Genomic DNA, 26824 nt, shown 5'->3' with positions numbered 1-26824 from the left:
GCGGGGGCGCAGTCGCCGGGCCGCGGGCTGCGGGACGTACTGGGCCGGGGGCTGGGGTGGGACCCGGCGGGCGCCATGGAGCTGCTCTCGGCGCTGAGCCTAGGCGAGCTGGCGCTCAGCTTCTCGCGGGTGCCGCTCTTCCCCGTCTTCGACCTCAGCTACTTCATCGTCTCCATTCTCTACCTCAAGTATGAGCCAGGTGAGCCAGGGCGAGGAGCCCGTGGGGGCCGGCATCGCGGGGCGGGGGTGTAGGACACCTGCGGGTGGCGAGGTGCGGGAAGCCCCCGATCATGGCGGGGCACAGCCCCCGGGGCTGGATCCGCGGAGCAGCAGGTGCCGGGATCGTGCGGTTCCTCCGCATGGAGAGGGCAGGAGGAGGGGGAAGACCAGAGGGAGGGCAAGGAGAGAAGCCCCCGGGATGGTGGGGCCGGGGTGGGGGAGGGCTGGAGAGGAACGCGGCTGCGCGGAGCGGAGGGAACAGGTGCTGGGGAGGGGGCTAGGAGAGAAGGTCAGGGGTCCCGGCAGGGTCGTGTGGACTTGAGGAAGCGGCATAGGTGGTGGTGAGGGCGCAGGGGGGTCGGCGCTGCTGGCCTGTCCAGATGTCCTGGCCGCCTGCAGCCGTGACCTCCCTCCTTGCCCTTGGCGCGCAGAGCCCGAGCGGCTGTTGAGTGTCTATATAAGGGCCGGCAGTGCTGGGGGCAGTAATCCGGTTCGCAGAAAGTGACACGGGTGCCCCCGCTCCGCTGCGGCCCTGGGGCGATCTCCCCTCCTCCTCGGGCCGAGCGGAGCTGGGTCTCCTGCTGCCGGCGGGAATTTTTCCAGCCGTGGCGCGGATCCTTTCTACTTACTGAGCAGAATCGGCCGTAGGGCAGGGTGACTTGGGGTTAGCGTACGGCCGCCAGCTCCAGACCCTCGCGGAGAATCGCAGAAGGAAAAAGAGACTCTGGTTCTTGGGTTGGTTTTTTTGTTTTGTTTTTAAGCGTTTTTTTTTTTTTTTTTAGATAATGGTAAATAGCCTCCTTAGAATGCATTCTATTTTTAGATAAGGCTCACTGAATGTTTCTTGTTCATCTCCTAGCGTTTTAACAAGTATAGCACACCAGCAAACGAAACGGACTAGAGAATTTAGCTTTAGAAAAGGGATCTCTCATCCCGAAACTTAGTGACCCTTTCTCCCACTTAGATGTAAATTACCCCTGTATTCTCCTCTCCGGAATGGAATACCTTTTTTTTTTTTTTTCAGATTAGAAAAATGGGTGCTTCTGTGTATTTAAAAATCAAGTTGAGAAACGCAAAAGGGATCATTACAGTTGAGGTATTGCCCATCCTTCCAGACCTCTCTTCTGTGCCTTTATAACCCTGTACTTAGAGATGGTAAAGCACGATTTTATGCAAATAGGATCATACTCTGCTTGCCAAGTATTTTTGTTCCATTTTATTTTTGCCCGTTCACAAGCCAGAGCCTATTCTTTAAAAGCTATTCTGCAGATCAGTTACTTTGCAAAGCAAAATAAGCTTTGTATGTCTTAGCATAAACACAGGACTGCATTTCCTTGTCCAAGATGAATTTTTGGTGGCTCTGGCCAGTCCCTTGAGCAAGTACAGAACCTAGCACACCTTGGGAAATCTATAACTGTAGAGGGCTGGAGCCCTGTAAGGATGTAGGACACAAGTGTCTAGAGGAAAGAGGTCCTCACTGGCTGGGAGCATGCGAGGGGAGGGAAGGGGTCTAGATATTTCTGCCAGAGTAAATAAATCATCTGAACTAGAGGTACTGGAGCCTGAAGGTTCCTGAAGGTAAGGAAGATTCAGTGGTTCATAACTCTAGCTGCTTATTAGGGTCTCCCCGGGGCTCTTAACCCCCCATCTCATCTCCACTCCAGAAAAATTGAATCAGAATATCTGGGATAGGGCCCTGCATGCCCATGTTTCAAGCTCCCCTCCCCAGTGATTACTGCATGCTGTCAAGATTCAGAAACGCTTGCCCAATTCAAACCCCCTCTGTTTGTACCTGGGGAAATAGGAAATAGTGGCTAAGCTAATTTACATATGCAACGAACCTGTGGTCCCACAGCTGGTAGATGACAGCCTTGGGAGGCAAACCCAGGTCTGCCAGACCCCAAGACTCACTGCAATTTCCCTGGGGTACTTGCTTCCCCTTAGAAAAGGGAAGTGTTGGACCTAGCTGTTAGCCCCCTGTTTGGTGTTCCTGCTGAGCCTCTATAAAGGTTTCTTCCCAGAATCTATGCGCCAGATTGCAGAACCAGCTACAGAATCTACAGGGCCCCTCACTCAGAAATTCAGAATTTCAAGATGGGGACAACAGAGCACTAAGCTGAATGTGGGACCCTTCCAAACACAAGGTCTTGGGCAACTGCAAAGGCAGCACACCTGTGAAGCTGACAGCCAAGCTGGCTTTTAGGAAAAATCTCTGAATTAAGAGTCAGATGTTTTACTCTACCACTGACTAAATATCAGGCTGGTTACTGCGCCTCCGTGAGCTTTAGCCTATGAAATAGGCTCATCAGAACATAATCCTGAACTCTTCTGCCTGGCTATTGTGAAGATGTATTGAGAGCTTTGTCGGTAGTAGGGTCTAAGGCACTTGTTACAATTATTTGTAAGGCCGTGGGAGGATGTGTTTCCTGGGATGCGGGCATTTTCTGGGTCAGGCTTTCATGAGAATCCTGAATGAGGACAGAGCTCGAAGTGTGGTCCTCAGGTGAACAGCATCTTTGGCCCCTGGGAGCTGGTTAAGAAATGCAGAATGCCAGGCCCTCCCCCACCCAGACCTGCTGAACCAGAATCTGCATAACATTTACGAAGTGATGAATGAAAAGAGGCAGGAGCTCTTTCTTAGACCTGGAGCTCCTTAACAGGGCAGAGAGGACCAGGTCTGGCTCAGCTCCAGGACCCCTAGCTCTCTGCAAGAAGAGAAGAGGAAGCAGTGGATGTCGGCTGCATGATTGAATGAATGAATGATAGTCCTGGATACTTTTAAGCCTCAGCCTAACCAAAGAACCTTCCAGACCAGTGGTTCTCAAATATGCCTCCACATTCAACTCACCTGGGGAGCTTTTCAGAATCCTCTTGTTCCGACAGCACTCCTCCATTTGAATCAGAAGCACTATGCACGGTACCAGTGTCAGTATTTTTTTTAAGTTCCCCAGCTAAGAATCAACTCTGCACCAGTGTTGCCCAACGTCTGCCTAAGTGACAGTGAGGGCCAGATCGTTCTCTGTAGGTGGAGGCTATTACAGGCATTTCAGGATATTTCACAGCATCTCTGGCTCAACCCACTAGATGCTGGTAGCACACCCAGTTGTGACAACTGGAAACATCCCCAGATGTAACTGCCACCAGTTGAGAACCAATAATCTAGACTGAGTCTCAAACTCCAATGCTTTCAAGGGCCAGGCAGGTGATATATGGGAAGCAGTAAGCCTGCCAGGTGGGTACTGTCCCCAGGTGAGATCCAGACATCCAGAAGTGATTTTTCAAGGGAAGCTGGAAAGTGATTAGCTGGAAATGTGATTTTCAGTTCCCTATGTTTATGGATTGGCTGCTCAAACATTTTTTTTGTTTTAAAAAAAAATTGTAAAAAATAAATTTAAAAAAATTTTAAATAAGAATAACATTTTTTCTTTAAAAAATTAATAAAAAAAATTAATAGACTCTTTTCTAGAGCAGCCTTAGATCCACATCAGAATTAAGCTGAAAGTACAGTTTTCATGTACTGTCTGACCTCCCCACCATCAACATTATGCACTGAGGGGTACATTTGTTATAATCAATGAGCCTACATCATTATTATTATATTATCACTACCACATATTATCAATCAAAGTCTAGAATTTATATTAGGGTTACTTTGTGTTGTACATTTTGTGGACTTTGACGAATGTATAACATGTATCCACCATATCAGTATCATACAGGAGTTTCACTAACCTAAAAATCCCCCAAGCTGCACATAATCATCCTGCCCCCTCCGCCAAGCCCCTGACAACTATCAATCTTTTTACTGTCTCCATAGTTTTATCTTTTGCAGTATATCATAGAATTGGAACCATACAGTGTGTAGCCTTTTCAGACTGGCCTCTTTCACTTAGTAATAGGCATTTAAGCTTCTTCCATGTCTTCTTGTGGCTTGAGAATTCATTTCTTTTCATCGCTGAGTAATATCCCATAGTATATATGCATCATAGTTACTCATCTACTGAATAGACATCTTGGTTGCAGTTTGAATGTCTTCTAAAATAAATACTGTGGGGCTAAGGAGACAGCTCCTTGAGCCCTGTTTTGAAACATCTTGCATGAACTGTAAGCTTTTTGAGGGTGGGGGGCTGACTATCCTCCAGCCTTGCAAGGCAGGGGCTGCCATCTCTTACAGGGGAAGAAACCAAGGCAGACACCCGAGTTTGAAGGCTCAGGAGAAGACTTGCCTTCAAGTCATTGAGAAGCTCTGTAAACACACTTCCCATGTTTAGACCTCAGATTAAATAGCACAGAGCCACTGCAGAGCCCTGGGAACCTTCTAGTGCTTCCCTGCCATCCATAGACAAGACACTGACCCCCAGAGAGGGACTGTTATAGTACCTATCTCAGGCCAGAACTAGGGACGCAGTCACGGCTTCCTCCTCCCTCCTAAGGCAGAGCTGATTTTTAGAAATCCATCAGCTAAAATTTCCACCCACAGGTACTTTCCATTTCAGTTCCATGCTAAGAATCACTTGTGCATAATTGCTAAGCACTAAGCAATTTTTTTTTTTTTTGTCTCACTGGTGCCCTTTGAAAGGAATAATAGCACTGGGGTGATCACCTCGTCCAGGTTCCATTAGACAAGCACCAAAAGTCCCACATCCCTGAAACCCCTTGGTCAGGCCAACTGGGATGGTGGGTCACTAGACAGCACCCTCGTGATACACAAATACGCTGGTTGAGGCCCAGAGACAGGAGTCAAAACCTTCCCCCAGTGAGAGGGGAGTGCTTTAGTGGCCAACCTGGGATTGCAATCCACATTCTCTTGGTTCCTGGTGCTGCCCCAAAACCCAGCAAGAGAACTCAGGAAGGAGTATGGCAAAGGGAAAGAGCTAGAGGGAAGGTTCTCAGCATCACCTTGCTATGGATCTTCAGGGCAGGCTCATCCCCCATCAGCCTCCATCTTGGCCTCTGTGGCAATGGGGAGGCTGACCTTGCTCTTTCTGGGGTTGCTGAGATAAATAAGTTTGATAATGCTAAGAAGCATATTGACAATCATACACACCCCCATTGAATCATCGATGATACAACTTGGCAGGGGGTGCTCTCATGTTCTTCTTTTGAAAGCAGAGGAAGCTGAGGCTGGTGGAGACCATTTATTTGCTCAAGGCCACACCAGAGTTAGCAGCAGAGCCGAACCTGAGTCAATGACTTTTCTACCAGGACTCACCCATGGTGCAAACACGGGAGCCTGCTTTACTCCCACAAACTACCCCCACCCCGGGCTCCCTGGCCTCAGTCCCTGGGATGGTCCCAGAGGGCACAAGAATGACCCTGGAAAGAATTCAACCCCTATGGGTTATTTTTAGATGCAGAGGTATCCATTTCTGCAAAACATGGGTGCCTCACCTGACCCAGCCCTTGCAGGACCCACCAGCTGCTCCAAAGGATTAACTCTCAGCTGGCAGCATTTTAAATAGACACCCCAGAGAAGAGAAGAGAACATTCTGCTTCATACTGTAGGACCTTTGTAAATACTGAGACTTAGGTCAACTTGGAGGGCAGGGAGAAGATGCACTCTGGGCTTGTAACTGCAGGGTGAGATTGAAGAGGGAAATTTTAATTCCAGCCCTTGTTAGGAGCTAGGAAAAGAAGGGATTGGGGTTCACACCTGACAGAAGCAGGACACAGAAGAAAAATGATTTGTCCAAGGTCACATGGTTAATTGACGGTGGCAAAGAGAAAGGGAATTGTGTTTATGACTTTCTGTCAAACAACTCTTATTAGGCATGTTTCCTGATTATAAAATGTAGTTTGCATAAGAGAATGGATAGATAACTTGTGATCTATTCCTAAGATGGACTATCTTACAGCAGAGAAAAATGAAAATTGCCCTTAAAAATACTGTGCTCAGGCAGCCCTGGTGGTGCAGTGGTTTAGCACTGCCTGCAGCCTGGGCTGTGGTCCTGGAGACCTGGGATCAAGTCCCACGTTGGACTCCCTGCATGGAGCCTACTTCTCCCTCTGCCTGTGTCTCTGCCTCTCTCTCTCTCTCTCTGAATAAATAAATAAATAATCTTTTTAAAAAATCTTAAAAGATATGTAACTTAAAGCAAAAAATGTTTTTTAAAAAAATACTGTGCTCAGTGAAAGAGCCAGAGGCAAAAGGCTATATGATTCTACCTCTATGAAATATGTAGGTTCAGAACATTTTCCTCACCCCAAAAGGAAACCCCATCCTCATGAGCAGTCACTCCGCATCCCCCCAGGCCCCGGCCCCTGGCAGCCACTTATCTGCTTTCTGTTTCTATGAATTTACTTGTTCTGGACATTTAATATAGATGACATCATACACTATGTGACCTTTTGTGTCTGGCTTGTTTTCAAGATTTGTCCATGTTGTAGTGTATGCTAGGACTTCATTCCTCTTTAAAACTAAATAATATTCCATTGTGTGAATCTACCACATTTTGTTTATCCATTCATCTGTTGGTGGACACTTGGGTTGTTTCTCCCCTTTAGCAATTGTGAATAGTGCTGCTTGTGAACATGATTTTTTGAGAGTCTTCCAGAACATTTTGCTGGGTTCTTCCAGTAGGAATAGCACAGTTCCCCCCTGCCCACCTCCTATTCCTGGACCTCTGATCATGGCCATCAGAGAGGGGACAGAGTGAGGGTCTGATGAGGGAGCCTGTGGAGCCCAGTATGATGAAACAGATGAGCACCCCATGCCCCTCCTGCTTACCAGCTTTCCAGGTGACTCTTGTTTTTGCTAGTTTGGGTGATTAAATATTTCATACACACAGAACATGTATCACAGACACCTCTTTCCCCTCCACACAGACTTAACAGATGTGAACATAGATTTGCTTCAGATTTTTTAAAAAGATGTTATTTATTTATTTATTTGTTTGTTGTTTGTTTGTTTATTTGCTAATTTATTTGAGAGAGAATATGCAAGTTGAGGGGAAGGGCAGAGGGAGAGGGAAAGAATCTCAAGCAGACTCCAAGTTGAACGTGCAGCCCAGCTCAGGGTCTGATCCCACAACCCTGAGATCATGACCTGAGCCAAAACTAAGATTCAATCACTTAACCAACTGTGCCACCCACTTGCCCCACTTCAGATGATTTTTAATAAATAGATTGAGAGACACAGCCAACCTCATCCCTTCTCCCTCCTCCCTCTCTAGATGTGACCACCACCCTAAAATCCCCATGTATTGTTTCATGCCTGTAATTACACTTTCTCACTATATACGTGTCTATGAACTACTCAGAGTGTGTTGTGTTTTAAATATATACATAAAATATACGTAAATATATCAGTTTGCAACTTAACCTTATTACTCCGTAATAACCGCAAAGGATTTATCCATGTTGATTTATCTCCAGAAGAGATTTTGCCCCAGGGATATTTGGCAATATCTGGAGGCAGTTCCGGCTGTCACAACCAGGGTAGGAACATGCCCTTGCTATCTAGTGGGTGGAAGCCAGGGATGCTGCTCTTCATCCCAAGAGCACAGGACAGCCCCTACTGCAGCAGGAAATGATCCAGCCCCATAGGAAAGCAGTGACACATGCGGTTGAGACTGGATGTAGATGCAGTTCACTTTTAAATACTGACTCTGTGTGTGACTCTCCACCCCATCACTGAAAGATATAGACTTTACTTTTCCACTGTGACAATGTGGCAGTGAAATCCTTTCCACATCTCCTTTGCTGGTTTCTTTTGGGTCAGTAGCGAGGAACAGAATTGCTAAGACACAAGCAATGCACAGCCTCAGATTTGTTCAGTATTAGCACATTGCCTCCAAGGTGGTTATGCCGGTAGATCCTCCCAATTCCCAATGTGTGTGTAGAGGAAAGCTTGGGCTTTTTCCCCTCTGGAGGAGGGGCAGATATTTCCACCACCCACCCCTACTTCTCTGTGAGGTTGACCAAGCTAAGAAGGCAGCTCCTTCTACAGAAGGGAGTGAGCTTCATGTTTCTTGGAATGAAAGACCTTACAATGACTCTGTTCCAAATAAGATCAAGTTCTAAAGTTCTGGTAGATGTGAATTCTGGGCAGGGGGACACTGGCCCCCCACATAACTCACTGCAAGTGGGGATATTGATCCTCATATTATGTGTGGTTAAAAGCTCTCAAGGGCAGAGTGAAGGCATATAGTTGCCTGGGACAAAATAGTAACTCCACAAATATGTGAAACAGGGGAGGTTTTGTTATAGTGCGACCCACAGTACCCAACACAACCTCAATGCCTAGGAGGTGTTCGTCCACATTTAGAATGTAAGTTCCATGAGGGCAGGAGTTCATTCACTAACAACTATTTTTTGGTCAGCTACTATGTGTCACAACACCATGCGCTGGGGGTGCAGCTGCAGGTAAGACTGATGAGGTCTCCATACTCACCAAAGGATTAAGATCATATCAATTTGTTAAGTAAATCAACAGTATGTATAGGTATTTATGTCAGTAGCTTCATTCATGGTGCATGTCATGGAGAGGCTAAGTGTTCAGATTTGACAGCTTAGAGACAAAAGGCATCCAATTTCTAGAAACAACGTGACTTTTTAAACAAACAAACAAACAAACAAACAAAGGATGATTTATTTGAGAGAGAGAGAGCATAGAGGGAGGGGAAGAAGCAGACTCCCTGCTGAGCAGAGCCTTCCGCATGGCCAGATCCCAGGACTCCAAGATCATGACCTGAGCTAAAGACAGATACCCAACCACCTGAGTCACCCAGATGCCCCCAAAGTGAAATTTTCAAACAAAAAACAGGGATTCTGGGTGGCTCAGTCAGTTAAGCATCCAACTCTTGATTTCAGCTCGGGGTATGATCTCGGGGGTCATAAGATCAAGTCCTGCATTGGGGGGGGGGTCAATGCTCAGCAGGGAGTCTGCTTGAGAGTCTCTCTCCCTCTCCTCCTTCCCTTCCCCCACCTGAGTTCCACTAGTGCATGCACTCTCTCTAAAATAAATAAATAAACCTAAAAAAAAAAAACCTGAACAGATCATATCTTTTGATTAGTTTTTGATTAATAGATCACATGTAACCTTGTCATCTCACGCCCACACTGAATGGAATTGTCATTAGATTCAAGTGAATTGCTTAAGGAGAGTTATTGTACCAGCCCTGGCCTTGAGAGCTAAGTAGCTGTGCCTGACAACTTAATCCTAAAGGCATTCTCTGGAAAGTGAAACTAGTTAGGGAGGGGAGGAATCTAGATGACACAGTTGTCACACCAGGAGACACCCAGGGCGCAACTTGGGGGTGTGGCCATAGGGAGATATGACCACATTAACATAAAGATAGGGGGTGCCTGGCTGACTCAGTCAATACAATGTATGACTCTTGTTCTCCGGGTCATGAGTTCAAGCCCCAGGGTTCCTACGAACACAGTTTGAAAACCTTTGTCCTTGAGAGCCTATCCTCCTAGCCACAGATAGATGATCTTGGGTTATCAGGGCTGCAGGACATCAGCCAGCTCATTCTTCTATCTCTGTGTGGTGTTCAACATTGCTGCCCATCAAGATCACCAGGAACACTAAAAAGTCCATAAGCTCAGCCATACCCCAGACTGACCAACTGAGATGCTCTGGGATGGAGCTCCAGTATCTGGTTTGTGAAGTCCCCAGGTAATGCTGATATACAGCCAAATTGGAGGCCAGTGCACTGAGCCATCTTCTTGATGGATTGGATTCCTATTTCTCTTTGCTAAGCAAGACCATTCTTTTTTGTATTTTGTTGCCCTGGGTTTATACAAAGACTCAGTTTACTATCATTTATGAGTGTGTATCCTCAGTTACAGAAACTGAAATAAGTCACCTTTTTTCTGTTGTCCTTATTTTATAACAGCTTTATTGAGCCGTAATTCACATACCATCCAATTCACCCACTGAATGCATCCCATTCGGGGCACCTGGGTGGCTCACCTGGTTAAGCATCTGCCTTTGGCTCAGGTCATGATCCCAGGATCCTGGGATCAAGCCCCATATCTGGCCCCCTGCTTAGCAGGGAGTCTGCTTCTCCATCTCCCTCTACCACTCCCCCTGCTTATGCTCTCTTGCTCTCTCATATAAATTAAATATTTTTTAAAAATAAAAACTATAAAGCATCCCATTCATTGGTTTTTAGTATGTTCACAGAATTGTGTACCCATCAACTCCAGAAACAAATCTGTATCCTTTAGCTGTCACCCTCCCATCTCTCCTATTCCCTCCAGCCCTGAGCAATCTCTAATCTACCTTCTCTTAGTGTTAAAAATTAAATAAAATACTGAGACCCATAATAGGATGAAGTCCACAGGGTCATGGGAGCCCAGAGGCAGGAGTGACTGACCTAGCAGAGCAAGGAAGCCTTCCCAGAGGATGTGGCATTTGTGCTTGGCCATTTCTGCTTTTGTGTCTTTGCTCCTTCTATGCCACTAGCTTGTAACAGAAGACAACAAATGTTGGGGAGGATGCAGAGAAGTTGGAACCCTTGTGAACCACTGGTAGGAATGCAAAATGGTACAGCCGCAGTGGAAAACAATATGACAGTTCCTCAAAAAAATTAAACATAAAATTTGATCCATCAATTCTACTTCTGGGTATATCCCCAAAAGAGATGAAAGCCAGAACTCAAACAGACATTGGTACACTTATGTTCTTAGCAGCATTATTCACAATAGCCAAAAGGTGAGGAAAAACTCCAATGTCCATTGATGGCTGAGTGAATAAACAAAATGTGGAATATCCATACAATGGAATATTGTTTAGCCCTAGAAAAGAAGGAATTTGACACCTGCCACAGCATGAGTGAACCTTGACATTATCCTGAGTGAAATAAGCCAGACACAAATGGACAAATACTATGTGATTCCACTCACCTGAGGTCCCTAGAGCAGTCAGATTCACAGAGACAAAGTAGATGGTGGGAGCCAGGGGCTGGGGGAGGGAATAGGGAGTCAGTGTTTAATGGGGACAGAGTTTCAGTGGAGAACAATGAAAAAGTCCTAGAGATGGATGGTGGTGAGGGTCACATGACAATGTGAATGTGCTTAATGCCCACTGAGCTGGGCACTTAAAAATGGTTAAAGTAGCACATTTCATGTATATTTTACCACAATAAAAGAATTTAAAAAGAGGGAGAGACCAAGAGGGCAGGCATGAGCCTGTAGGGATCTTGGCATCAGCCCAAGGCAGGAGAAGCCGCAGGGAAGTGTTCCCATCTGTACATTGCTCTGTGTCCACGCCTCCCTCTCATACAGGGATAACGAGAGTGATCCCTTGGCTGTGATTATCAATGAGGATTTAACGAGTCCTTCATATAAAAGTAAACCCAGTGTCTGAGACCTGGAAGTGCTTGCTAAATGTAAGCTGGCAGTACCGTCATTGTCCCCTCTCTGAGCCTGAGTTCTTCCCCTGAAGTGGGCAAGCTGCAAGGCAGTTGAATTAGGATGGGCTGACCAGAGGGTATGGGACAAAGCAGACCCTTGGCACCCTGGTGACAGTGGGGGATACCCCCATGCCCCCCAGGAGCAGTCGAGCTTTCCCGACGCCATCCCATGGCATCCTGGCTGTGCGCCATGCTGCACTGCTTCGGGAGTTACATCTTGGCTGATCTTCTCCTTGGGGAGCCCCTGATCGACTACTTCAGCAACAATTCCAGCGTCCTGCTGGCCTCAGCTGTCTGGTAAGCACTGTCAGGCTGGTGGGGTGTGGGAGAGCAGAGTTGGGGGCAGGGGTGATCCAGCCACCTGGGAAGTGGGAGGCAGGAGGTTGGAGGAAACAGGACCCATAACACAACCTCCACAGTGGACCTGAATGGCACTGCTGTCCACTGCCCAGCTCTCTCCTGAGCCCGGCAAGTTGGGGAGGGGGATCTGGCCACCATCTCATCTCCCAGGGACCCCCAACAGTCTGTTTCCCCCTGACATTCCATGCTCTCTCCCCAAAGGTACTTGATTTTCTTCTGCCCTCTGGACCTTTTCTACAAGTGTGTCTGCTTCCTGCCTGTGAAACTTATATTCGTGGCCATGAAGGAGGTAGTGAGAGTCCGGAAGATCGCCGTGGGCATCCATCACGCCCATCACCACTACCACCACGGGTGGTTCGTCATGATTGCCACTGGCTGGGTCAAAGGTAAACAGAACCATGATTACAAGGAAAGTCACCTCAGTTGAGAACCCCTGCTCAGTGGTACATATCAGGCCAGACATTACTCCAGGCTCAGAGGACTGTTGTGGGAGTCCAGCCTCATTAGCCAACAGCTTTAAAGTTAGTGGGAAGGTTCTTCCAGAATTTAACTGTCAGAGATAAATAGGACAGCGAGACAATGACACCTGTCTCTCAAGCAGGTTTTCTCAACTGCGACACTACTGATGTTTGGTGTCAGATCATCCTCATGGTAGGTGCTGTCTTGTGCTTTGTAACATATTGAACAGCATCCCTGGCTACCTCCCACCAGATGTCAGTAGCACCCACCTGTGTGACAACCAGAAATGTCTCTACATGTTGCCAAATGCCTCCTGGAGAAGAAACCACACCCCTATAACTACAGCGGTCCTTAACCTTTGTGGGCCATGGTCTGCTTTGAGCCCGGTAAAGCCTTTTATGTTTCTAAGTGCATAAGATAAAATATACAGGATGATAAAAGAGGTCCATTATTTTAAAATAGTTATCAAAAATTTTTTAATAAAAGCTACCAAAAAGTTTTAATATGATACAGTAATTTTATACATCTTTACCAATGCATTAAGTAAGAGACCATTCATTTAGCAAATAGGTATTTCTGAACTTTTGAAGTGTTGTCGAGCACAAATGATATTATGAAACCATCTGCAACAATGGGATTGTGAAAAAGGAAAAAAATCCATGAATTCCATTGGTGTTGGAGTCACAGCCTTGCAAATCCTTATCAGCTTACTGCCTTCCTTCACAATGGAAGGAAAGGCTGTATTTCAGTGAGGCACATGAAAATGAAGAAGTAGTTCTGTTTCCTGTGTGGGTTCGTGGACCCCAAGTTAAGACTTTATGACTCAGGGCAGACTTGAGTTGAGGCCTTTACACAGCTTAATCTCATTTGATCCTTAAGACTTTGCTTCGGGAGAAGTCTAACATCACCCCCTATTTACTGAGGAAGACAATGAAATGACTTCCACATGGTCACACAGCTAAGGAGGTGCAGCTAGGTTTGACTCCAGGTCCTCTAAATTCAGCATCCACATTCCTACTACTTTGAAGTCCTCCTTTTCCTTCTCCTCTAGCTGTGCTAAGAGGCAGACCAAGATAGACTTTAAAACGAAAAATGTTACTAAAAATAAAGAGGAGCACTTTACAGTGATGGGTCAATGTACTGGGAAGATATAACAATTATACACATATAGGCACCTAAAAACAGCACCAAAATATATAAAGCAAAAACTGAAAGAAGTTAAAGGAGAAATAGACAATCCAACAATAATTGTAGAAGTGCAGCAAGAGTAACAGAAAGACAGGGAAAGGAGGCTCAAGCAGGTGCTAATACCACTAGGCACCTCATCCCTGCTCCCTTATACCAAAGTGGGTACTGCCAAAATGCCAGGGCTTAGAAGTACCCTCCACTGAGCCACAGTGTACTCAGCACCATTGACACATGGGGCTGGATCATGCCCTGTGGTGGAGGCAGTCTTTTGCATTGTAGGATGTTGAGCAGCATTCCTGGCCTTAACCCACCAGTAGTAGCCTCGCCCCAGTTGCAACAACCAAAAATGTCTCCAGATATTTCCAAATGCCTCCTTGGGGGCAAAATCATTCCAGATATGAACTATTGGTCCAGTGGTACATACCAGGGACCTCAGTGTGGCCATTCCTGGAGTAGGTGTCCAAGCCTCTTTGACCAGTACATTTGGGGTAAATGGAAAGGTTCTTTTAGAACTTCAGCCATTATGTCCCATATGGGTCTCCTTATTCGCTCTCCAGGAAGCCTGTGCTATAGAACAAATTCCCTAGGGCTATAGCATGCCTCCCAGAGGGCAAATGGCTTGAGAAGGACTGAAAGTTCAGAGCCCTAAGGAGGAGAGAGCATAGGATGGAGAGACTTCCAAAAGCCTCATGCACGGCTCAGGGTCCTGGACTAGGAGGATCAGGGCAGACAACCCTGTTGTTCAAAACATACCTTGCAGATGGGATATGATCTCAATTCCTTCATGCGGGTTTTGTTCCAAGTATGCCATGTAATCCTCCTGAGCCTCAGTTTCCCCACTGCAACTGATTATCATACACCCAGGCTCAGTGTCCCTCTGGAAAAGACTCTAGGAGCAGAGAAGCTGCTTCCTTGGGAACTCAGCCAAGAAGAATGGGGAGCTGGAGGTGGCAGGCTCATTCAGGAGCACTCTGTCTCGTAGGCTCTGGTGTTGCCCTCATGTCCAACTTTGAGCAGCTGCTCCGAGGGGTCTGGAAGCCAGAGACCAATGAGATCCTGCACATGTCCTTGTGAGTATCCTATCCACCCCCCACCCCGCATCCTTCCTGTACGTATAGGTGCCTCCGGGGCCCGACCCTGGGTTGGATGCCCTGGTAACTTAGAAGCCTGATTCTGTCTTCCAGAAGCTTCCAGAGGTCATGGAGCAGAAGGGGAGTCATGGTTCTGCCTAGAGGAAAGGGACAGGCAGAGCAGCAGGGAGTTGATTTGTGTTGATTTGGGTTTTAAAGAGTGAGTAGGAGTTTTCTGGCAAAGCAGGAGCCTCCAGACAGAGTCGAGCACCTCTGCCAATGTCAAGTCAGAAAAGAGCAATGATTCTGCCCAGTTCTGCAGGGTCAGGGTACAGAATATGAGTGGGGATGAGGAGTACAGAGCATGGGATACAGGGCATTGGTGGGGAGTGTGGCTGGGACTATGCGGGCAGGACCTTGTAGCAGCATCCAGAACCCGACCTAGGGCTCCATGCTAAATTTAGCCTATGGAGTTTTTATTTTTATTTATTTTTATTTTTAAAAAGATTTTATTTATTTATTCATGAGAGACACAGAGAGAGAGAGAGGCAGAGACACAGGCAGAGGGAGAAGCAGGCTCCATGCAGGGAGACTGATGTGGGACTCAATCCTGGGTCTCCAGGATCACGCCCTGGGCTGAAGGCGGCACTGAACCACTGAGCCACCCGGGCTGCCCAGCCTATAGATTTTTAAAAACCTAATTGGTTTGGACTAGTTAAATTTTCTCCCAATCTACAATAAATAAAGTGGTAGCCATTAAAATATGACAGAAATTTTTTTAAAGGCTCACCTATATACCAATGAAAATTCCCATTCCTCCCTTCAAAAAAAAGAGCATTATCTCATTTTGTCCCTGCCAAAAATCTACTCCCACCCTCAGTTCACCGACAAGGAAATGGGCCCCCAGAATGTTGTGTTGCCTGCCGCTGAGTAGGCAAGTGGTTTCCTTTCTTGGATTCTATTTCCGCCTCATCAGCTGAGTGTGAGGGCTCCATGGAATCACACTCATAAACTCCCTGGCCCTGGCACCTGGTGAGTGCTTTGGAAATATCCGGAAGAATTATCATCATTAAGGACAGCAGTGAACAACAGACATTGGAAACAGAAGTCACGGGTCTCTCTTTCATAACAAGTTAAAATATTGAAAACCTATCCTGTAAGAAAGAAAGGGAAGGTTAAGAAGAACCATGTGTTGTGACCCCACCTCTGGGGGCACTGTGCTGGTGTCTGGTGTTTTACTGGGGTTTGGTCACACAGACATAGCTGACCGCCTGCATGCCTGACCTGTCTCCAGCCCCTTCAGAGGTCGAGCTGATACCACGTGGCCCAAGACCCCACCTTAAACCACGTCGTTATTAACTGGTATGACCCAAAGTCCCCAAGTAAACAAAGACGCTCCTATCAGGCAAAGCATGTCCAGGGCTTAGCGGATACCTCCCAGGAGCCGGGGGGAAAGCCATATCTCTCTTTGGGCCAAGTTAACCCTTGACCGTGCAAAGAGACACCACCTTATCCCTGGCAAGCAGGCATCGTCCCGCTTCACACTCAGGAGAAGCTGGGGTGGCAATGGGCAGGCGGAGTAGAGGGTCTGGGCCAGAGGGAAAAAGACCTGAGCTACATGGCACCCCGCAATAACAGAGGCTGCCCCCCTCCAGCCCCACAAAGGCCAGCTTGTACGGAGCCATACTCTTCACCCTCCAGCAGACCCGCTGGCTCCCGGTGTCCAAAGCCAGCCTTATCTTCATCTTCACCATGTTCATGGTGTCCTGCAAGGTAAGCCCTCCTGCCCTGACCCACACCAACCCACACCTTCCAGCCTGGGAGCTCAGATTTCCCAGAAAGGGCAACCCTAAGGCACTAGGTCTGTGCATTGGAGGAAGATCTGATAAGAGGAGTGTCCAGCAGGTGGGGACAAGGTAAGGAGAATAAGGCCTTCTGAGCAGGGGAGACCCTTCTGAGGGTCCAGCCTGAGCAAAGGCTAGAGAGTGGGGCAGGGGCGCATAGAGTCTAGACAATCAGGACCTCATGCTTGGGTGATGGAGAGCTGAGGGACCAGACCCTGGAAGGTACGCTCAGGACACCAAGGACCCAGGCTAGACAAGGAATGGTCCTGGTCTGATCCTGAGGCTTTGAGCTGGGGTTAGCTCACCCAGGAGGGGCCTTGGGGGACTGCACAGTCCTCCCCATGGATCTGAGAGGGGACCCATAGGCCAGTGAAAAGGGGAAGGGAGTGAGCAGCCACAGGCCAAGCATTGTTCCTCTCTGAGCCCAAGGGTTGGGGGATCCCTAAGGGGAGGGGGGAGGTCAACTGTCCCCAGGTGCCCAATACTGTCTGGGTTTCAGCACCAGAAGTCCTGCATCCTGGGAAGCCTAGGATAGTTGGTCACCCTCCTGGGGGTGCATAAAGCCAGAGGGATGGGTCTGGGTTACCTCTGACCTTGACGTAGTTGACCTTTTCTCCCCTCTTCCCTCCCCTCCCCTCCTCCCACTTTGCTTTCCGCTTCCATCTCTCTTTGTCTTGCTGTCTCCCTGTCCTTCTGCTACCCCACCTCAGGTGTTCCTGACGGCCACTCACTCCCACAGCTCCCCGTTTGATGTCCTGGAAGGCTATATCTGCCCTGTGCTGTTTGGGACTTCCTGGGGGGGCGACCATCACCATGACAACCATGGCGGGTCCCATGGTGGCGGTGGGCCTGGCTCGCCACACTCAGCCCTGCCTGCTAAGTCCAAAGAGGAGCTGAGTGAGGGCTCCAGGAAGAAGAAGACCAAGAAGGCAGATTAGTGGGTGGCCCAGAGGCCTTGAGGGGTGCCAGGGAGAGAACCCTGACCCAAGCCCCTCAGAGCCGGTGCGGGGGCATCCTGGACTCAGCTCTCCCCTCTCCGGGCCTCTACTTCCCAGTCTGCAAACTGGGGCCATTTGACAGTCCACCCTCCAGGGCTGATGTCGGGGGGGTTAAGTGAGATATGGGGGTGAGGGGCATTTGTAGGAATGGAGGGGTCCCTCTCTCTCTTTCTGCCAGGCCACTATAGCAGCACAGCTTTATTTGAGGGGAGGCCCACAGCATCCGGGCAGTGGCCCAGCCAGAAACCCTAGCAGTTATATTCTTGGTTCTATTATTTCCTCTCTAAAATTACATCTTGACTCTGAAAGAACTTCAAGTCAGGTTGAGACTCATGAATTTGATGGACAATTCCTAAGTGTCTGCTGTGAGGCAGCTGCTGTGACTTCTGTCTCTTCTTACCCACTCCTCCTGGACAACATTGGGCAAGCTGCCCCCTCCGAGCCTTGCATTCCCCTTCTGTATAGTGGAGATGCCCAGCCCTCCTCTGTGTGGAAGTGCTGGTGTGTGCCTGGATGTGAACCAGCCTTATGAACTCTTAAGCACCGTGCAGTCGGGCGGGGAGGCCTTGATGGATGTTCCTCGTGCTTCAGAACGGCTTTGCATTTTAGACTATTTGTGTTTGTGGATCAGAGAACATCCCCCCCCCCCCACAACAAGTTACCTGGCACAGAGGAGGCCTTCAGTAGACACATCTAGGCCAGTCTTGAGAGCTCGGAGGGTGAGGAAGGCTTGTTCTGATCTTTGGCTTCAGGCCACCCCTAAACCAAAGAAATGCAGCTGGCTGGGCAGGGGCCCCAAGATCCAGGTCTGTAAAGGGGTTCTGAGTACTTGTCGGGCCCTAGACACATTGGGCCTCCCCCATGCTAGCGGCCTCCAGGGCTCCTTTAATCACCCAGAGGAGTTGGCTTGCTCTATGGGGGGCCTTGTGCTGCTGCTGGGCCCTGGGAACATGCTTCAGGGTGAGTGAGGGGAATGGTAGCTGAGCGGCACCCCACCACCACCACCCCTCCATCTCAGCCTGTTATCAGGACACCCTTGAGGATGGGTAGATTAGGTGTGGCCAGTCTCCGGCAGTGTTTTGACCCAGACCGGCCGGCTTAGAGCTGTCGTCCGCACAGGGGTGCTCAGGGCAGCAGCCTACAGCTGCAAAAAACATCAGCACGGGGGCAGCAGGGTCCCAGGTATTGCCCAGCTGTTGGGAAAGTGCCTTGATTGGTGACACCTGGGAGCCGGATGGGTCCTGAGGCTCCGAATTCATCCTCTTGCATGTTTATCAAGGCTCAGCATGAAGGTTCAGCAAATAAATCTGTTGTGGAAGAAGCACATTGCCTTGGCTCTTTCATTCTTGCTTTCGGCCTCAGGACACAGTAGGGTTCTGTGTCCTTAGAGATACTCAGAGTTTGCAGGGAGATGAGGCTCATGACAGCCCCCATTCACCAAGAAGGGATGGACCCAGTGGGTAGAATCTGAGTTTGGGGTTCAAATATTCACTGTGCCACCGATAGATCATGAGGCCTCCCCTTCTCCAACCCTATTTGCTTCTTGGGGACCAGGGGATAATGATTATCACTGCCCTTTGTAGATTGATGGGTGAATTAATGGGGCAATCAAGGTTTGCAGTTAAGAGTCCATACAGGGCCCTGTTAAGAGAACAACTTGGCAATCACACATCTGATAAAGGAATTGTATCCAGGGTAACTGGGTGGCTCAGTCAGTAAGCATCTACCTTAGGCTCAGGTCATGATCCCAGGGTCCTGGGATGGAGGCCAGGCTCACTGCTCAGCAGGGAGTCTGTTTCTCCCTCTCTCTGCCCTTGCCCCAGCTCATGATCTCTCTCTCTCTCTCTCAAATAAATAGAATCTTAAAAAAAAAAAAAGGATCGTATCCAGAATACATAAAGAAGTCTCAAAACTCAATAATAAAACAAACAGCCCAAATAAAAATAAACAAATGATTTGAATAGACAATAAAATGGTGCAGTTGCTTTGGAAGACAGTGGCAGTTTCTTTAAAAAAATCAAATGTTCATTTATCATATAAATCATATAACCCAGCTATTCTACTCAGGTACTCGCCCAAGAGCAATGAAAATATGTGTCCCTGCAAAGACATGGACACCCATTTGCATAGATGCTTTGTGATAGCCCCAAACTGGAAACAACAAATGTCCATCAAAAGGTGAGGGAATGAATAATTGCTCCATCCAGCAGAATTGTGCTCACCGATTAGCCAAAGGAGCCAGCAGTGACAACAGGAGTGAGCTTCAATTGCATTACAATTGGGGATCCCTGGGTGGCGCAGCGGTTTGGCGCCTGCCTTTGGCCCAGGGCGCGATCCTGGAGACCCGGAATCGAATCCCACATCGGGCTCCCGGTGCATGGAGCCTGCTTCTCCCTCTGCCTGTGTCTCTGCCTCTCTCTCTCTCTCTGTGACTATCATAAATAAAAAATTGCATTACAATTGAAGGGTGGGGGAGACCGTGTAAAGAGGGATATATACTCCTCCAGCCCCTGTATATAAAATTCTGGAAAAGGCAAATAAATATATGATAATGGGCTGATCAATGGATGCTTGGGCCGGTGGGGGGCGGGGGGTGGCCAAAAAGGCACATGGAAACTGGGTGATGGAAATCTTAACTATCCTGATCGTAGTTAAGGATAACTGATTTCACAGGTCGTATATGCACATCACAACCTATCAAATTATATACTTCAAATGTGCACAGTTTAGGGACGCACGCCTGGCTGGTTCAGTCGGTAGACCACAGGACTGGTAACCTCAGGGTTTTAAGTTCAAGCCCCACGTTGGTTGTGGAGCCTATTTGAAAAAAAAAAGTATGGTTGATTGTATGTCAATTGTATCTCAATAAAAATGTAAAAAAATTTTTCACTTAAGAAAGAAAAAATTCCATGAAAAACTAGGGAAAAGATTTGAACAGGGGCGCCTGGGTGGCTCAGTCAGTTAAGGGTGAGCCTTTGGCTCAGGTCATGAGCCTTTGGCTCAGGTCCTGGGATCCGGCCCTATGTGTCAGGCTCCCTGCTCAGCAAGGAATCTGCTTCTCCTTGTCTGTCCCTCTCCCTGCTTGTGCCCTCTCTCACTATCTCTCTCTCCTCTCTATCTCCCTCAAATAAATAAATAAAATCTATTTTTTAAAAAAAGATTTGAACAGACAGTTCACCAAAGAGAATACATGGATGGCATGTAATCCCATGAAATAAATACATGTGAAAACTATAACAAAATGCCAGGCATATCTGTTAGGGGCTGACTTGTGTCCCCTCAAAATTCACAAGTTGAACTCCCAATCCCCAATACTTCATAAGGTAACCATATTTGGAAGGGGTCTTTAAAGAGGTGATTAAGTGAAAATGAGCTCTTTGGGTGGGCCCTACTGCAGTCTGACTGGGGTCCACATAAGAAGAGGAGATTAGGACACAGACTTGAGCAGAGCAAAGCCAATCTGAGGGCCCAGGGAGAAAATGGTCATCTACAAGCGATGAAGAGGCCTCAGAAGAAAACACTTGTGTCGTCAGTGCCTTCATCTTGGACTCCTAGCTGCCGGAACTGTAAGAAAATAAATTCATAAAAAAAAAAAGAAAAAGAAAAAGAAAGAAAAGAAAAGAAATGTCTTTTTTTTTTTTTTTGAGATTTTATTTACTTATTCATAAGAGACACAGAGAGAGAGTCAGAGACAGGCAGAGGGAGAAGCAGGCTCCATGCAGGGAGCCTGATGCGGGACTTGATCCCTGGATCACTGGGTCACACGCTGAGCCAAAGGCAGATGCTCAATCACTGAGCCACCCAGGCGTCCCCAAGAAAATCAATTTCTACTAAAAAGTTGCTCAGTCTGTCGTTAGGGCCACCATAGCAAGTTAATATGATACTGCCTAGAATGTTTAAAATAAGAATAGAGGGACGCCTGGGTGGCTCAGAGGTTTAACGCCTGCCTTCGGCCCAGGGTGTGACCCTGGAGTCCCAGGGAGTCCCACATCAGGCTCCCTGCAGGGATCCTGCTTCTCCCTCTGCCTGTGTCTCTGCCTCTCTCTGTGTGTCTCTCATGAATAAATAAATAAAATATAAAATAATAAAATAAAATAAATAAGAATAGGTAACAATGCTGGTGCTGGTAAGGACTCAGAGCAACTGGGATGCTCACAGAGTGCTGGTAGAAAACAACTGGGTGGTCTCTCTCAAAATGAAACATTGTTTTCCATATAACCCAGCAATCCCATTTCTGAATGAAACAGAGACTGGTGTTCATGCAAGAAATGTTCAAAGCAGCTGTTTGGGAAAATCACCAAAAAAAATGGAGGCATCCTAAAAGTACAGCAGTTGGTGAGTGGATGAACCTTCATCCCATGGTCTCATCACACTAAGAAATAGTACTCAGCGATGAAAAGGAACGAGCTGCAGATACAGCAACACGGAAGTGTCTCAGAGGCATTTGCCCAGCAAATGCATCCAGACTCAGACTATAGCTGAGTCTCTGAGAGCTGTGTGCTCTCATTAGAGGATATTTTAGGGAGAGCAAAATTATAGGGACAGGAAACAGATCCATGGTTGCCAGGCCTGAGGAGTGAGGGGAGAGACTGCCTCAAAGGGGCCAGCTGAACAGGGTGGGGGGATAGAACGGTGCTGTATTTTGATTATGGTGGGGAATCCACAATGTGTGTCTTTGCCAAAGCCTCCAGATATGTATGCTGAGAATTCCACCTTCATCTAAAAAAGAGAGGAACAGGGCACCTGGGTGGCTCCGTGGTTGAGCATCTGCCTTTGGCTCAGGTCATGATCCCAGGGTCCTAGGATCAAGTCCCATATCAGGCTCCCTGCAGGCTGCCTCTGTGTGTGTCTCTCTCATGAATAAATGGATAAAATCTTAAAAAAAAAAAAAAAAAAAAAAAAAAAAGGAGAGGAAAAACAGAATAGGTTGCAAAGCTTCTCAGACCTGTTCACATCCTGGCTTTTTGTCTGCAAGGTGCCTGGCGTTGGGGGAGTAACTCCCCTTATCTGAGGCTCAATTTCCTCTCAGGATAACTAGCAGGAGTGCCTGGAGCCCAATTCCCAAGACCAGATCTGTAATTCCCCGGAGCACTTCTGTTGAGAGGCGCATCTAGCACCTGGTGGGTGTGGGTGATAAACCGCTCTCCTCCTGAAAGCAGCATGGATGTTCTGGGATCTCATTTTATGAGAGAACAGATTGTACCAAAATAGCCTCCCAGCCTATTTTGGGAAGGAGGTGGGTAGGCCACTGTCTGGCTGGAGGATGATTGGCGGGACAGGCTGACCCTGCCAGCCCCTGTAGGTGTAAGAACTCTGAAGACCAGGCTCTCAAGTCCAGCCTAATTATAGCTGCAGCAGTCATGCTCAGTAGCTTCCTCCGTCTTGGGTTGAAAGAAATGTTCTTTTATCATCATCATCATCATCATTATCATTATTACTATTATTATGGTAAAATGCACAACATAAAATTTTCCATCTTAACCATGTTTCTATGCATGGTTCAGTGGCATTAAATACAGTTGCATTGGGACACCTGGGTGGTTGAGCGTCTGCCTTCGGCTCAGGTTGTGATCCCAGGGTCCTGGGATTGAGCCCCGGGTCGGTTTCCCCACAGGGAGCCTGATTCTCCCTCTGCCTGTTTCTGTTTAGTATAATGTCTCCCAGGTTCATCCATGCTGTAGCCTGGGTCAGGATTTCCTTCCTTTTTAAGGATAAATACTATTCCAGTATAGCTATGCCACATTTTTGCTTATCCACGCATCAATAGACATTTGGGTTGTTTCTACCTGTTGGCTAATATGAAAAATGCTGCTGTAACCACGAGTGTGCAAATATCTCTTGAAGACTCTGCCTTCTATTGAGAGGAAGGTTATTAAATCAGGAAAGATAAGGAAGCAGAGCCTGTGGATCCCAAAGGTCAGAGCTTTGAAATATATGTACGAATATGATACACACATATCTGTATTCAGTCGTCTATGCCCATCATCAGCCATGAGTTTGCCTAGAAACCTCCAATTCCAGCTCAACAATGCAGGGTATATTGTAGTCTTCCCCCGTAGAGAGAAATCTGTGAAGTCTTCTTTTAACTATTAAGTGATGCCTTTCTGCCCTCCCTACCAAAGAAAGGGAAGGAGGAATCAAAATAATATTTACCAAGCAAACTGCACCTTGGCTGTTTGTACCTCTTACAGATCTTAGCTGCAGGAGGCCACAGAGCTGGGGGTATGAGCAGGGTCTCGGGCTCATGTAAGCCCACTAAAAGTGTGACCCGGCGCAGGTGACTTTACATCTTAAAATTCAAGCATCGTCTCTATGTTGGGTCATTGTAAGGATTAACTAAGAGTGAAGAGGTCTCATCCTGAGAAGGATCCTGCTCACATGATTGTTGGCAGAATTTTGTTTCTTATGGCATGTTGCATTGAGAGCCTCAGTTTTTCACCAGCTTTCAGCAGGAAATTGCCCTTAATTCCCCACCACAGGGGCCTTTCCAACCTGACAACTTCCTTTATCGTAGCCAACAAGAAGTTTCTTCCCTGTTAGCAAAACAGAAGTCATAGAGGGGTTTTCTTTTTTAAGTACAGTGAAATTTATGTCGCATAAAACTAACCATTTTGAAGTGAACAATTTAGTGGCATTTAGTGCATTCACAATGTTGTATAACCATCACTTCTACTTGGTTCCAAGATATTTCCATCACCCCAAAAGTAATCCTGTACCCATAGCAGTCACTTCCCATCTCCCAGCCCCAGTCCCTGGCAACCACAATCTGCTTTCTGTGTCTCTGGATTTTACGTGTTGTAAATATTTCATATGCATGGTATCACACACCATAGACCTTGGTGTCTGGCTTCTTTGACTCAGCATAGTGTCGTTGAGCTTCCTCCACATTGTCGCATATGTTGGAACTCCATTCCTTCTTATGGCTGAATAATATTCCATTATATGCATATACGGTATGTTGTTTATCCTTTTATTCATTGTTGGAGATTTGGGTTATTTCCACTTTTTGGCCATTGAGACACTGCTGCTATAAACATTTGTTTGAATGCCTGTTTTCAGTTCTTTGGGTTATACAGTTCAGAGTAGAATTTCTAGGTCATAGATTTCTACAACCTAATCTTGAAAGTGACATTCCATCATCCTCACCCTCCCTCCAGCCCCCCATGCCATTTATCCAATTTTGACAAATGTAGGCACCCATGTAATCACCACCATCATCAAGATAAGGAACACTTCTATCATCTAGAAAGTTTCCTTGTGTATTCTTTTGGATATATACTGAGATCTATACCAGGAAGTGGAAATTTCTGGATCATATGGGGTGACTGTATATTTAATTGTCCAAGGAGCCACATACTAACCCTTTTTTCATATTCTGTTCATTAAAAGCCAATCCCAAGTCCTATACTCTCAAGGGTAGGGCTTATACAAAAGTACCAGGAGTGAGGGATCCACAGGGACCACCCTAGAAGCCGCCCACTCTGTTGTAAGCAAATCCCGGCCATGACCATACCTAGGAATTCCTATTAAGTGCTCACAACATGCCAAGCACAAAAGCAGGTATTTTACAAGTGGTTTGGCTTTGACGTGGGTTGTCCCTCCCATGTTATAGGACAACTTTTAGGCCCAGTGGCAAAGTAGCCTGCCAGCAGTCACGCAGAGCTCACAGGGAAGCAGAATTAGGACCCAGTTCTAACTCATTTCAAAACCTATGCTTTTCCATTTACACTTCATCTCTTTGAGTCTCTTTAGGGAAGCATGAGATACATGTGTGGGAAGATCGTAGCAGAGTCTCTGCCTCTGGGAAGGTAAGGCAACCATCCAGCTACCACAGACACAGGTGGTTAGAAGTGTATTTACATTGCCCTTTCCGGTTGGTACTTGCCCAGAGGCATCTGGGAAAAGTCTCAGTTCAATTAGCGCAGGAAATGAGAGTTGAACTGAGCTCATAGAAGCCAATCAAGAGATCAAAGTGAAGGCATAAAGATAGGGTGTTGGCAGGCCTGAGAGTAAGTTCTGGTTTTGCTCCCAACTTCCCAGTGACCCTGGGCAAACCCCTCCCTAGTTAAATGAAAATGTTGGATTAGGTCAAAGGTAGGTAAACTATGGCCTACAGGCCAAACCTGGCCCACTGCCTGTGCTTACAAATACGGTTTTATTGGCACACAGACACCCTCATTTGTTTATATACTGCCAATGGCCTCTCTTGAGCTACAACAGCAGAGTTGAGTCATTACAACAGAGACCGCCTGGCCCCCACAGCTGAAAATACTGACTATTCTGATTCTTTGCAGAAAAAGTTTGCCAACCCCTGGACTAGATGATTTTTAAAACTCTAACTCTAAAAATCTGGCAATTCATAGAAGAAATGAACAATACAGTTAACTAAGTAAAGCCAACAGCTGTATCGAACTCTGTGCCACACCATAAATAGACATCTTACCATCCCCCAAGTGTCAACATTTTCTCAGTAAAAGCAGACCATACACGAGTGTCTTAGTTCATGCCACTTTAACAAATTACCAAAGACCAGAGGGCCTAAATGACAGATGTTGCTCATAGTTCTGGAAGCAGGGAAGTTCAAGGTGCTGAGAGATCTGGTGTCAGGTGAGGGCTCTCTTCCTCATTTGTGGACACCCACTTTCTCCTTGGATCCTCACATGGTGGGAAGTGGAGAGAAAGAGAGCCCGTGTCTTCCTCTCTTTGTATAAGGGCATCAATCCCAACACGAGGGCTCTACTCTCATGGTCTAATCTAACCTTAATCACCTCCTAAAGGCCCTGTCTCCAAATACCATCACGTTGGGAGTTAGGATTTCAACATATGTATTTTGGGGGGTGGAGCACAAAAATGGAGTCTATAACATCAGAGTAGGCATGAATTCATTCAACAAACACTTGCCAGTGCTCAGTATGCCTGTCCCTGTGCCATACCCCAGGGTCACAGAGATGCAAAGGCACGAGCCTTGCTCTCAAGGAGTTCCCTGAGAGACAGAAGGAAATGCCATGGGGGATCCAGAGGGGTTGTAGAGGGTTGATGAGGACTTCCTGGAGGAGAGTGGTTTGCCTGGGGTCTTAAAATACACAGGGAAGATTAAAAGATGTTGGGAAAAATGTTCCAGACACAGACCAGAGCATGGATATAGGCTGGGATGTGAGAATGTTAGGAAAACACCCAAAGAATCTCTGGCTACACTGGTTAAGAAGACATACATCTGCAGCTGCTCCCCATGTCTTGGCTGGCCAATCCCTCACTGGGATTTGTGGTCTAGAACCTCACCTTTATCATCCCTTCTGTGGGTTGCACTAGAGTCCTCTAAGGTG

The 26824-nt window shown here is 47.2% G+C and overlaps 1 protein-coding gene across 1 annotated transcript; it reads left to right on the top strand.

Annotated features, from left to right (window-relative positions):
• The first annotated feature begins 15 nt into the window (after nucleotides 1-15).
• On the top strand, nucleotides 16-18825 carry TMEM38A (transmembrane protein 38A). The gene is made up of 6 exons (XM_055344820.1): nucleotides 16-199; nucleotides 11723-11879; nucleotides 12144-12328; nucleotides 14572-14659; nucleotides 16315-16432; nucleotides 17214-18825. The coding sequence occupies exons 1-6, from the start codon at nucleotides 76-78 to the stop codon at nucleotides 17439-17441; spliced, it is 900 nt and encodes a 299-aa protein (XP_055200795.1). The 5' UTR covers nucleotides 16-75; the 3' UTR covers nucleotides 17442-18825.
• Nucleotides 18826-26824: the final 7999 nt, after the last annotated feature.

This window comes from Nyctereutes procyonoides, unplaced genomic scaffold (genome assembly GCF_905146905.1).
Source record: "Nyctereutes procyonoides isolate TBG_1078 unplaced genomic scaffold, NYPRO_anot_genome, whole genome shotgun sequence".
NCBI classification, from domain to species: Eukaryota; Metazoa; Chordata; class Mammalia; order Carnivora; family Canidae; genus Nyctereutes; species Nyctereutes procyonoides.
This window is presented reverse-complemented; position numbering and strand designations above follow the sequence as displayed.

What these genes read in the sequence shown, in the direction of transcription:
- TMEM38A (XM_055344820.1), top strand. Translation starts at nt 76, where the DNA reads ATGGAGCTGCTCTCGGCGCTGAGCCTAGGCGAGCTGGCGCTCAGCTTC. An exon ending in CTGCTGGCCTCAGCTGTCTG is followed by an intron (nt 11,880 to 12,143) that starts GTAAGCACTGTC and finishes CTCTCCCCAAAG; the next exon opens with GTACTTGATTTTCTTCTGCC. An exon ending in TGCCACTGGCTGGGTCAAAG is followed by an intron (nt 12,329 to 14,571) that starts GTAAACAGAACC and finishes TCTGTCTCGTAG; the next exon opens with GCTCTGGTGTTGCCCTCATG.